Source organism: Polistes fuscatus, unplaced genomic scaffold (genome assembly GCF_010416935.1).
Source record: "Polistes fuscatus isolate 324 unplaced genomic scaffold, CU_Pfus_HIC Scaffold2, whole genome shotgun sequence".
Lineage (NCBI taxonomy): Eukaryota > Metazoa > Arthropoda > Insecta > Hymenoptera > Vespidae > Polistes > Polistes fuscatus.
In genome coordinates, this window is record NW_025113096.1 from 5,226,302 (window position 1) to 5,239,958 (window position 13,657).

At 32.2% G+C, this 13,657-nt stretch overlaps 3 protein-coding genes and 1 long non-coding RNA gene across 4 annotated transcripts; 1 reads left to right on the top strand and 3 right to left on the bottom strand.

Moving 5' to 3' along the window:
- Window positions 1-82: 82 nt before the first annotated feature.
- LOC122516932 lies at window positions 83-6,020 on the bottom strand. Its single transcript, XM_043635176.1, has 3 exons — window positions 5,841-6,020; window positions 4,648-4,749; window positions 83-937 (listed from the first exon to the last, which is right to left on the bottom strand). Exons 1-3 carry the CDS (start codon window positions 6,015-6,017, stop codon window positions 800-802), a joined length of 417 nt encoding a protein of 138 aa, XP_043491111.1. The 5' UTR covers window positions 6,018-6,020; the 3' UTR covers window positions 83-799.
- On the bottom strand, window positions 1,058-2,049 carry LOC122516936. The gene is made up of 2 exons (XR_006303693.1): window positions 1,967-2,049; window positions 1,058-1,476 (listed from the first exon to the last, which is right to left on the bottom strand). It is a non-coding gene; the product is annotated as an uncharacterized LOC122516936 (long non-coding RNA).
- A 580-nt stretch (window positions 6,021-6,600) lies between the features above and the next one.
- On the top strand, window positions 6,601-10,166 carry LOC122516931 (progestin and adipoQ receptor family member 4). The gene is made up of 5 exons (XM_043635175.1): window positions 6,601-7,378; window positions 8,502-8,726; window positions 8,853-8,956; window positions 9,044-9,181; window positions 9,298-10,166. The coding sequence occupies exons 1-5, from the start codon at window positions 7,183-7,185 to the stop codon at window positions 9,523-9,525; spliced, it is 891 nt and encodes a 296-aa protein (XP_043491110.1). The 5' UTR covers window positions 6,601-7,182; the 3' UTR covers window positions 9,526-10,166.
- Window positions 10,167-10,912: 746 nt separating this feature from the next.
- Window positions 10,913-13,315, bottom strand: LOC122516929 (F-box only protein 9). Its single transcript, XM_043635174.1, has 7 exons — window positions 13,122-13,315; window positions 12,693-12,917; window positions 12,305-12,619; window positions 12,045-12,208; window positions 11,761-11,952; window positions 11,437-11,674; window positions 10,913-11,346 (listed from the first exon to the last, which is right to left on the bottom strand). The coding sequence occupies exons 1-7, from the start codon at window positions 13,122-13,124 to the stop codon at window positions 11,155-11,157; spliced, it is 1,329 nt and encodes a 442-aa protein (XP_043491109.1). The 5' UTR covers window positions 13,125-13,315; the 3' UTR covers window positions 10,913-11,154.
- Between the last annotated feature and the right edge of the window lie 342 nt (window positions 13,316-13,657).

The following is a 13,657-nucleotide window of genomic DNA, read 5'->3' on the forward strand; positions in this document are numbered from 1 at the left end:
TTTCATCGATAATATTTGAATTATCTTCCACGATAAACAAATATTATATTTTTACCTCCTCCTCCTCCTCCTATTCTTCCTCTTTATCTTCGTTTATTTCAAACGAATCTTAGAAGTGAAAAGATAGACGTGTGTGCACTCACGTATGCGATTAATATACGTGTGATACAATTTACAAATCTCGAATGTGGTCTCGATTATTGTGACAATATTCGAAAGGCAAATGTAAAGTAGTTGAGAGTTTAAAAAAAACCCGTTGGTTATAGAGTAGAGTAGAATGTGTATTCCTTTCTGCTAAAGCCGATCTTCCGGTGAAACTCACAAAGCACACTAAACGCACCAACCAAGAAGACTGATACAACACAACCCATAAGAAACTTCATGGAGAATCTCTATCCTCTCTTTCCTCGCTCTAACAGAAAGATTCTTTTAAGAGGGGAGAGACTGACTCGCGGCATTGGCCTCGATGCAGCGCCGCTACTTCTTCCCTCTCTTTTTTCTCATCAGCTAAGCTCGACGAGAAGAGAGTTATCGAGTCGTTACACACGACCATTTTATAAGTTTAATAGATTCAATTAAGTGCACTTGGTCTATGGCCCTTGAAAAATATAAAAGAGCTACTGTGTGTCTCTTCTCTTTGGACAAGCTTATGTAATTTTTTTTCCTTTTTTTTTTTTTTGTAAAGTTTATTGATACTTCTATCCTGTAGGTGTGTGCATTATTTTATGTTTACATTATTATTTTATGGTATGTATGCTTTTTTTTTTTTTATTAGAAATAATAACAGATAATCAGAAACTTACCTATATGTACCCTTGCTTTGTGGACTGTCATAATCAATACGCCTACGTTTGTGTTCATATTGAGGTGAAGTCGCCGAGTGAGAACGAGTCCTAGAGTGACTGCGAGAACGATGACGTCTTCTACTGCGTGGCATCTGTAACAGAATTTCACCATTTTGATAATGTACTATATGTAAATCGAATTAATATAGAAAATAAGCTTTATCAAAATTCTTTGCACGTATATTATCTTTTAATTATACAGATGTACGTTGTTCACAATTCATTATGGCATGTCGATCAATTTTATTGCAAAATATAATAAATGATTTATGTTCGGTAATATACATCGACTTCCTAAGATAATGTTAAACTTTTGTCGTACAGATGAATAAAAGTCAATAACTTTCTTAACCTCGAAAGGTTAGAAATCTATTGACTGTTTGTGAAAATATTATGCAAATAATTATACTTTACTTTGAAAATATGTAGCACTGAAAGCAATGACATAAATTTATTAGACTAATAAAAAAAATTGAAGAGTATATATGTATCTCTTTACTCTCCCTTTTATGAGTTCGAGTCACTTCTCTACGAACACCTTTCACCCATCCATTTTACTAACTGTACCCACACATTGCTTGACTTTAGTAATTCGATGGGAACTAGTGATCCAACGTGGCTAGGCTGTTAACTTGAAGAGCATATATAAAAATTATCTTTATGTAAGAGAAAGAAAAAATATATAAACAAAATTCTACAATCTTTTCTTCATCGTAACTATTATTTTATCGTATACTAGCTATGCTAATGCTTGATACCACCTTAACCGAAGAATTTCAAGATGTAACATAATGATTAGAAACTAATCTTAAAATTTGTAAATACATGCATATGAATATGAGTTTTTATGATATACGCAATAATCAATGGTAGCATGTAATTTTAAAAAGGAGCAAGACCGTTCTTTGCGGGAGAGTATTTCCACGAATAATAATCGATGGAATGTTCTAATAACTATTGATGGAAGATAAGCAAAACCGGCAAGAAAGATAAAGAGAAAGAGAGCTGAGAATAATGAGAATACGCTTTACATTTACTGTGATACTTTTGAAATATTTTAGAAGAAAAAAACAGGACTAGGACCAGATCCGCCTTACTGAAGTCAGACTCCTTGTACTTACATTCGGAATCCGAAACAGGCTTACTTGGTCCCAAATGAAATCGAAGACGGACGAAATCCAGGAGCGTGAAGATGATGCTTGTGGTACGAGACTGTTTTTCGACAACGTTGAGGACATCGGCTCAAAAAATTCTGTAAAATGTGGGCATTCGCATCGTAAAAGTATAATAAAGATCTACAAAAGAGATCAGCCCACTCCGTAAGATACAAAAGAGAAAAAGAAAAAAAAAATATATATATATATATATGTATTTTATCCCGAAAGGACAAAAATCAAAGTACAAAGTCCTTTTAACAACACTACATTATTCGTAGCAAAAGTAAACGCGTGTACCTACAAAACACGCGACGCAATACATATAGAAAATCGTAACGTTATGAAATAAATGTCTATAAAACCCCGCCAAAACCATCTTGCTCGTAAGGTACTTACGAAAACGCGTAAATATAGGAAAAGTTCGAAAATCAACAGCATGATATACGTGCATCATCTAGGATGAAAATCTCGAGAAAAATGGAATGACAATGAGAGATAAATTGGCACGCGTGGGCATGCTGGGCAAATATAGTATAGAAAAATCAATGCTAACCGAGCGAATTCAACTTCTCATGACTATTTAACTTCTTGTCGTCCATTTGCTTCGACAAATAACGATAATCGTTGCGACGATTCACGGCCAAAGGCGTGCATCATTCATAAGAGATGTAAAAAGCTGTAAAAGTTCGTGCATATAAAGCGCAATAGTAGACAAAGTGTACGCCATAAGGGAATATTCATGAAATGGCGGCCATCTTGAAGTTATGGAGGAAAGCATCAGGTAAAAAAGCGAATACGCAAAGCATACGCGTCGAGTTTGTTTCGAACATTTATAACGTTTAATATTATACGAAATAAACTCGGCGCGTTAACGATATTATTATGAATATAATTACTTACGTTGGAGAAAGTTAATGTGCTCGCTTGGTCCCCAAAATCAAGCTTGAAAACACGATATCCAAGAGCACGACGACGTGCAAACGTACAACACTTTAGTGTGACAACGACGTGGATGTCGGATCGATGCGATTGGTGAGCTCTGCTCGGTTATATTCGTTTATGGTCGTGAGTACGACCTCTGACGAATTTAGCCGAAGGCGCACGAATATGCCCGATCTACGCTCAAATCACCGAGCCATTGGTAAATTCAAGGGAGGATCTTTATTTTACTACCTTATGAACTTTATACAAGACGAATTCTTATCAAAAATATAAGAAATATTATCTAATCAATTTTATTGTTTTTTAACGGTTACCATGATTCGTAAAAATAGATGTATCTAATGTTTCATTATCTTTCTATAATTATATTGATATGATTATGATCGTTAATCCCGCGATATTTCTATTCAAAAAAGGAACAATTAAAGGTATAGATAATGTATATATGTGCACACATGATTCACCAATAGAAAATACGTATACTATTTTACATATATACGATTTGAACAACGTTCGAGACAAGAATCGAAATATGCATATATCGAAAGTGTCATATCTCGAAATTTAAATTCAGTTAAATAAATTGAAAGTATGAATGAGATAAAAAATGTATTTTGTAACTGATAAAGGCGTCTTCGTTCCATGATTACTCAAAAAGAATAATCTCTGAGACGAAATATTAAGAAATCACGAATACCGTGCGTGTCGAATGAATATATCGACAGTAAAATTCTAACCTCTAATCAATGGAAACAAATATCTACATAATCTCGCACGTGTAAAAAAATTAAAAATATGTTCGATAACCCAGATATGGGTCCATGTGTTTTACGAATTCTCTTAAGGTCAATAAAAAATAAGTAAGTAAATTTATCGTCGTGAAAATTATAACTAACGCTTAAAATTTTGAATGAAATAACACGCACCTGTACCCAGATTAGGCTTCTAAGAATATCTGAGAATCCGGATCGAATCAGATTGAATAGATTCCATAGCATATTCACAATTAATCGTATGCACGTTTAATTAAACAGGAAAGCACAACTCATAAAGTATAAACACTTCTGTTCAGAACAACGAGTTGATGATCTGGCTGCGTTATCATAGATGGCGCTAACCACACATAAGATTAACTTCTTCAATGATAACCGGCATTTTTATCGATAAATATTTTTAATTTCGGCGGTTCGACGTTTGCACGTCAAATGACGAATTATGTTGTTTTTTGTTTTGCAATAAATGTTCTGATAAAAAATACCACAATATAATATTTGATTGATCTTACAAAATTATGCCTATAACGCTTTTTTATTGAAGCAACTAATTGTAAGTTAAGAAGAAAAAAAAATAGTTGCTTAGAATAAAACTCACGTAGTGTTTTTATGACAGTATTTCTTGATCTTGTACCGGACATAGCAAAAGTATTATATAAGGGGGGAAACCTACAAAATAAATTAATAAATAATAATAATAATAATAATAATAATAATAATAATAATAATAATAATAAAAAGAAAAATAATAAGAAGAAGAATAAGAATAGTAATAATAATAACGGTAATAATAAAAAGAAAAAGAACGATAATAATAATAATAATAGTAAAGGAGAAGATAAATGTATTTTAAACACAAGATCGTTAGGAGAAAAATACAAACGGGTCATAACATCAGTAAATATTTAATTGATTCTATATAAGTTTTACCTGGTTTAGAGTTATAAATTCAGAACGATCGAAGATAAACCGTTGGGTCGTCGCCATGGAAATTGATCTCGATAGATCAGGCCATAAGTTAGCGCGCCTTTTCTGAAACATATTTAAATAGTTTCCATATTGTTGCAAAATTAATCATTTAAAATTGCATTACGAATTAGTCATAAAATATATATATATATATATATATATATATATATATACATGAGTGAATTGAAACATAACATAAAAACAATTTTGTTTCGGTTAAACTTACTTTTATTTTTCGACATGGTATCGAAACTTTGAGAAAAGAATAAGCTCAAAACTTTTCAAGTCACCCTCGTATATAAAAAGAATTATCGACTACTACGTAACTCGTTCGATCATAATTTGGAAATCATTTAAATCGTGTGTCAACAACTGTCATTCTTCTATCTTTAGCTTTCGAGAAAAGGGAGCTAGAAATATTTGGTATGATTCACGTCCATACTTTTCTCTGTATGATTAATTAATAATATAACAAGCTTTAACATTTGTTTTCTGTTTCTTTTTCATATAAACATAATATAATATACAAATAAATGATTTTGATTTAAAACTCTGTAATAATATTTGGTAAATTTCAGCTATGAAAAATCGAAAGTCGATAGATGCAAAAACATAACTTTTGCATCCGTTACACCCACACGTGACAGGAACTGGACCTGCGCCAATCACGATGCGGCTCAAGCAAATATGCTCAATCGGCGGGTTAATAATTTGACCGCATTCGCAGTAATGGGGTCACGAAATTAACGCAAGTTTTCAAATCTCTGCTACGAAATAAACAACAAATTAAAAAAAAAAACACATAAAAGAAAACCTAGGGTAAGTTATTTCATTTGAAATTAAATCGTTTGATAACTTGCATATACAAAATTCTTCGATTACAACAGCGTACCACGTTAATTTGTCTTCCATGTTTATAGGTAAAAATAAAAATAGAAAAATAAGCCCGCCACAAAAGAAGAAAAAGAAAAATCGCACAACAATTTAAGTGTTTTATTTAATTAATATAATTAGTATAAAACTTACAACAAAAATATCGTCTTGTCACGAGTAACGTTCGATGCGCCATTCACTCGATTGTGGAAAGTTCTGACGAGGGAAAAGCTCGTGAAGCACTATAAATGAAAGATTCATAAGAGAATTATTTGACGTACCTGTACCGTGAAAGACAAGAAACTTAGAATATTCTTCGTTCGAATGGACGACGATCGGGAAATATTATAAAAGCTCTTCGATGTCAAACGGAGAAAGATTTGTGGCGCGGATCGCGCGCCCATCTTAATCGCTTCTCTAGGACTCACCGAGCATGGTAGTTGCTTGCAGTGTTTCATCGTCTTGGCGCAAGCGCGATGACACAACCTACCCTAGGTAGATACATATGACCTTCAGTGGCCACAGAGGAGAGGGTGAACAAATTTGAACCACATTTTTTTTCTTCTTTTTTTTCAGCACACCCACGTTGGAAGAAATATCGTGACGTATTTATGCAGTAAAAACCTTGACTCTTTATATATTTATAAACTTTGATTAATTATTAATTCTTTTGATAACGATCATTAATACGATCGTAGAGATTAATATTAGGATAATATGATCGATGAGAAAACTTTATTATTTCAATGTACATATTAAATATACGTCCTCGTGCTGTCGTGCTATAAATATAATACCTATTAGCGGTAATTTTGAAACGATCAAATATTTGAGAAGAAATATACGTGTAAAAAAAACGATCTATCGATATATTCTAATCGAATTAAATTTATATTCGAATATATATATATATACGTATAAAAGATAAATCCATAAGATAGTAGGAATGGGAAATATTTATCTTATTAATTATATCTTAAGGTAGATCATGATTTGGAAGATCTCGGAGTCGGTCTAAAATCGAGTTACCCTTTCGTGCGTCAGAAAGGCGATCGATGGATTTGGTTGCCTCGGCAACGCGCGAATACCGCTGAAGGACCGTCGCAGAAGCAGAAAATACGGATGGCGCGAGTATCCGTGTGCTGGAGGAAAAGGGGTTGTTAAAAGGTGGTGGAGAGAAACGAGGAGGAGAAAGAGACGTCGACAACGCGACAACGAGGACGGCGAGAGTACTGAGTGGAAGTGGTAATGGTGGTAGTAGTTGAGGTGAAGGAGGCAGAGGAGAGATTGGCTGATCGACTCTGATCAACGCTAACGATGCAGTGACAAAGTCAGCTACGGAAGAGAGAGGACGTTTCTTTTATAAGTCCTCGCGAATCCTTTCATCGCGCAGTCTCGTGTGTTAGTCCACGCGTTCTTCGACAAATAATCATCATCATTATCATCATCATCTTCGAAGCTGATTATCACAATTAATTTTAACGCACAACAACGTCGCATCAAAAAGACAGATTATCATTGTGCGATGCCACGGAGGCCAACGTCCCTCCGCAGAAGCAATTTAATATTAGTCGAATCATCAAAACGGAAGGGACCACTAAGCGAGACGTCAATGACGCTAGGATGTACACCGCAAACGGCGAGAGGAAAGAACGAAACTCGCCAGAAAATCTTTTCCTTCGAAGATGGGCCGACATGCCAAGACATCTTCAATTCAATCCCCACATACATACTGGCTACAGGCCTCTCATGACCGCCCGTCAATGTATTGGTAGTCTCTTTTATATCCACAATGAGACCGTCAACATCATGACGCATGGTGAGCTCTTCCTCTTAAGCTTTCATATATCTTTTTAATTCTCGAGAAGGCTTGCAAAATCGAGTTCTTTCTTTTTTATATATATATATATATATATATATGCTTGCTTGTATTTATTTATCTTTTTACTTATTGCAATAAAAATAATTGTAATCTACCGAGTAAGTGGTTGCATCGAGGAAATGACCGTGAATACGATCCCGAGGAATCAATTACATGCTTGGTAACTAAGCTACATTGATTTTGTCCTATATGTATCATATATTGATTTATAGATTTTTTTTTTATGTCGAAGTAACAGCACACGAACAATTTATTCGGACAAAGTGGACGATCTTAAACAGTAATTATATCTCGCCATCGTATCACTTGACATTTCCGTTAAATTAATGCATATCAGAACAATTTTAATTTGATCAGTATTCAAGAAAGTTACCGATAAGTTATGTAAATATATGTATAATTGAAATAACAGTTTTGGTAACTGAGATAAGTGTATATATTAAAAATTAATTACAATAGCAAAAACGAAATAATCAAATTTTTTTTCACGGGGAATTTTGAGAGTCTGATGAACAAAAAACAAAAATATTATTACAAAAAATGAATAATCAATTCTAGAAAGTAAGAACATTCGATGATGTAGTAATCGCATCTAATCGGTCTTTGATTAAAACAATAAAAAAATAAAAAGGCTTATCATTCGACTTATAGAATATTATATAGATATATATAATTGGATCAAATATAAATTCAGGATTAAGGTCAAGGTGCACTACCAGTCGGGACTTCCGTATAATCATTTGTTCTTCTGTCAAGGACGCAATGCAGGGTGACGGTCAATCGATACGACAGTTATTAAGAATTATATATAATGAATAAATATTAATAAAAGTATAAGTACTCTAACTCGTTGTTAGATTATTACTGTTTCAAATAGAAGAAACGAGAATCGCTGTTAATTAACGTATATTTGCATGAAACATTAAAATAGGTCAAATTTTGTGTTTTTTTTTTTTCGTAACGAACGCTAAATAAAAAATATAAAAAAGATTGTCACAAGCCATTTCTTCTAGTTTTAATTAATAAGAAAATAAAATATTACATTATTTTTATCTTCTAGGTTTCGCAATTCTATACATGTTGTGGACCATACCTCGTTGGCTTCCATGGCACACGCAAGGAATACTCGGAGCAGTATTATCTTGGTGTCACTTGATAGGGGCAGTTAGTCCGTGGATCGGATCCTTTATTTATCATGTTTTCATGAACGTTAATTATGACGAAGCCTTTTATAGATCGCTGTTAAGACTCGACATGATCGGTATTTGGCTATGTCAAAGTTTCGGTAATTCTTGTCACGTTAGAATATACTATCTTCATCACAAACTATAATCGATTTATCCGATCTTTTTTTTCTTCATTCTTTCAACTGGTTGGAAAAAGATAACAAAATATCTGTTTTTTATTTCAGGAGCTATTCCAATGATGGCAGCATCGGTTCATTGTTTGCCAGATAATCAATGGTACTGCTGCATTTTTATTTATTGCTTCCTCAGTATATGGGGTCTTTTAAAGGTAACGTATAAATGTTTGTTATATTAAATATGGACATGGGAATGTGTGTTAGAAAATTTCTACGTATTTGTTGGGACACATTTGTAGGCAATGCACGCGAGATCTCCGTGGGAAAGGAGACTATGTTTTGCACCTCCTTTCTTGATGAGAATGTTCATAATGACCTTGAGGTGTTTCGGTATCGGTGGTGGTTCACCCAAAGCTTTAACTCATATCGTCTTACAGGTATTTCTACGGATTTTGTTGTTACATATTTCAATCAATTTTTATCAAAACTGATAGTCATGGATTTAGATAAAAAAAAAAAGAAACTATTTGAATTTTTCGCGTGTGTACTATAGGATTTAATAGCAGTAATAGGTGCGATTGTTGGTGCTCTTCGTATTCCCGAGAAATGGATGCCAGGGAAATTAGATTTCATGTTGAATTCTCACAACCTGATGCACGTGTTGGTCGTTCTAGCAGTTTGTTCGATGCATGCCGCCACCGTTGAGGATCTAACTTGGATTGCTGATAAGTCTACGTGTAATGAAATAAGCGCATCTTCGATGATAAAAGAAGAATTGTGATCGATTCGCAATAACGTCGTATTTTGCGATAGTCTGTGATAAGATACAGCTGGTAAATTGTTCAATGCAATTGCGTAAGAGAGGTTCTAAGAATGCTGGAAATATTTCGTGATCGATACATATGTGGTTCAAAAAAGCAATATATATCTTAACGGAAGTTCATTTTAAATGATATCTGATAGTATGTTCGGATCGTATGTTCAGGATTTTCGAAGTACAATTGCAAGTACAAAGATATATGTATACTATATATATTATGCCATATATAATATATATTGTTTCGATATCGATAGTGGATATGGTGACTTAGTGTAATATATATAAATATACAGATGACATATATATTTCTATATATTACACGAGCGTCCAAATTCATGTTAATATATGACTTCGAAGTCACGAATCACGCAGCAGGATTGCGGATTTAATAAGAAAGGGAATAAGAGTCTGTTAAGACGATATGTTTTCTAAATAACAAAAAGGCATTCTAAGCACATCAAAAATATGTTTATTGTATGATTGTAATTATCGATATCATCATCTACCAATGTCCAAGACGTTTCCAATTTCTCATTTCTATAAATTCTTACACTTTACTATACCAAATCCGATATTTAGACAAATAAAATTGTTCGAAAATATGGATGTTCATTACATTCCGTCGTCGTCATCATTATCATCATTATCATCGCTCAATTATATACAGTATTATAGTTTTTTTTCTTTTTTTTTTTCGACTTGAATTCTTTTTTCAATGAGCTTATTTTGAAACAATATTTAATAGCCATATATAGTAGGTGTAGACCAGATCAATCAAATATAGAATTTTCAACTTTTTTGACATCTATTAAATAGTTAGCTTTTGTGTATTTATAGAGCTAATTAATGTGTATTAATACTTTTGCGAGTTTCTTTTTACGTGCATGTACTTCGATTGAAAGTATATTGCAAGTTAGCTCACTTATAGTTTATCGTCATTTTTAGTGATCGCGTGATATACACCAAAATTTCCAATCACAAATATATATACATATACATATACATGTATATGTATTTAAAGTATCATACGATCGCTATTAAAATTCTAATAACTATTTTTTGCGATATAGACCGTGTAATTTTGCGATTAAATTAAAATGATATAACACTTCATATATAAGCACCTACTTTTAAAAGCACATAAGGCACCATTTATGTGCTTAAAGCAATAATAAATTATAATGACAAGTTATACATATATATAGATTTAACGAAAAATAATAATATTTAAATCAATAACGATAAAGATTATTTTTACATTTACAATATTCAAATATTACGAAACTTTAAAAAACATACACCGCTAATTATTAAATAGTATAAGCAATCAGTGTAGTCTTGCTACTGCTTTTCTGTAACTTAAACTTTATGTTTCGAATATATTTAAGAAAATAATATTATATCACACGACAATATGTCATAGGACAGTTTCCTTTTTAAAGATTTCAAAGATTTTAAATAGTAACATTTGACAATGAACGTTTGTAGAAGAAATTTGTAATATTTAAATTGATCTTTTGTTATTCTTATGTTATTTAAATTGTTATCAATATACTCTTCTTACCAAATTTGATTCTTGAGTGATTTTTATTACTGCAAAGGGGCCTCACTTTCCTGAGTATAACTCTTAACTCTGCTAAACTTGAATGGCGGGTATCGTCCGTTAAAATTCATAGCGTTGTCGCATGATTCCTGTCCATTTCTATATACAGTAAATATATTATATCTTATCCATGACAGTTGTGAATTAATCTTTCTGTGATGATTTTGAATTTCGAATTCCTAAAAGATAACATTATTTTTTTTTCATTGCTTAATAATTATCGTTGCATATATTACATAAGCTGTAACAAAAAAAAAAAAAAGACTTACAGCATGAAATGTTTGTTCTCCGCTATCATGAACAGCCTCTCTTCTCCTTCTACGACTAGTATTATTATTTCCCTTGGTATCCTGTCTTTTGAGTATCAACGTAACGAAATTATCACATAATCTGTAGTGCCCTATCAATACTGAAGAATTTCGTGGGATGCGATTTTTTAAACTATTAACAGAGGTTTGTGCTTCATCCGTTGATGTTAGCATGAGGACTCTTCCTTCCGGAAAAAATCTATGTAATGAAAGGAATATTAAATGTGTGGAAGATATTTAATTATAATTCATAATGATTATATTAATAACTCACTGCTAATTTACCTCAGGTACCTGAAGTATTCAACCAAATGCCAATGTTTATAAAATTGATCTTGAAAACTGTTTTCTCCCTGACGAATATAGCTTGTTTTACTGATATAACATCCATTATATCTTAATCTAGGCCGTTGTACATACATGTCCCTCCATGATTGATATTTTGGATCACAAGTTCCACAATTGACACCCCATACCCTAAAAATAGACAATGAATTAACAATAAAATAAAATGTTATATTACCGATAATATCGTATAAAGATAAAACTATTTAATATTATTTATTTGCCTGATACAAGCAAGTCTCCATATTTCTGGATCTCTTGCAGATATATAAAATCCACGACATACTTTAGAGAACATTTCAAGTGACCTCAAATCAAGTTCTAAAGAAACAACCCATCGTAAAATGTAAAGTATTATCTCCATTGGTAAAGCAGATATATGTGTTGTCTGAAAAAGAAAATAATATCCAAAAATAGACTATATATTCTTCATGATTTTATAAAAAAAAAAAAAACTTAAAGTATTCTTAAACAAAATACTCACACTTTGTTCAAATTGTGGAAAGCAAACGCATTGATTGCGATTGATAATTCTAGATAATTTTACAAATAGATCTCTTTCATCTTTATCTTCTTCTTCTTCATCTTCATCATTATTATCAGCATTTTGTGCATCATTCTCTATACTCCCAAGACTATCATCCGATTCAAATCTTTCTCGTGTTTTAATTTTAGTAGAATCATACAAACGAAATTCAATATCAGGAACTAGTTGTACGGCACGCTTATAAAATTGAATTGCTTCATACAACTTTCCATTTTGTTCGTGTTCTACACCTTTAAGGAACAAATTCTTTGCCTGAAAACAATGATACAATTTAACTATTGACTTGAAAAATGTTACCGTATTATTAAGCGTATATTTTACATACTTTGTTTTCAACAGACTGCAAATCATCTTTGGATACTTCCGTACTGACAGACCAAGTAGAGTGTGTTTTAGATGTATCCCGTTTAGGTGATATTTCCAGTTCGCGTTGCCATTGCTCTCTGAAAGATGTTAATGCATCTTCAACGTTGTGTTCCTTAGAAAAAGAAGATGCTTCTTGATCATCACCACCCTCATCCGAATCATTACTCGTACCTCCGACGTTACTCTATATGAAAAAATAAAGAAAAATTAAACAATTAAAAAATGATATTATAAATAATGACAAAATGTCATACAAAACTATTAATTGTTCCAATGAGTAGGCATTTAAAAGATTTATAGGTTATGTTGTATTGTCACAACTGTGAATCTATGAAATATATTGTTACAAAATAACGTCAAGTGAAAAAAAAGTATAAATCATTTTTACCATTGTCTATTCTTATTCAATTTTTTAAATCTAACTTCAGCGCTTGAATTCTCGGTCAGAAAAGCGTACAACACAGCGAAAGCACAATTTTGCGAGAGCAACCGCCGCCATGGTTCTCGTCTGACTGCTACTACGTTTCCCTTTTTTTACGTATTTGCCACATAAGGTCGTGTTATCCTTTACTTTCTCTTTTCATTTTCTCTCTCCCTCTCTCTCTCTTTCTCTAGCATGATGTAATTGCAGTGATTATTGAAAGTAGGTATAGAAAGTTAAAAATGTATGCATAATTAAACAATATAAAAAAAAGAAAACAAAAATTGCATCATATTTAAATACTTTTAATATTTGATAAATTTGTATAATACACGTGTAGACGTATATTACTATGGCCTTTATTAAAAATGTAATCTTTAATTATACAATACGATACAATACAATTATTTATAACTTATCCAGTTGAAAATCACATATTTTCATTAATTACTTCATTCAATAAGACATTATTTAACTGCTATTATTGTGCGAAGTTATTACAA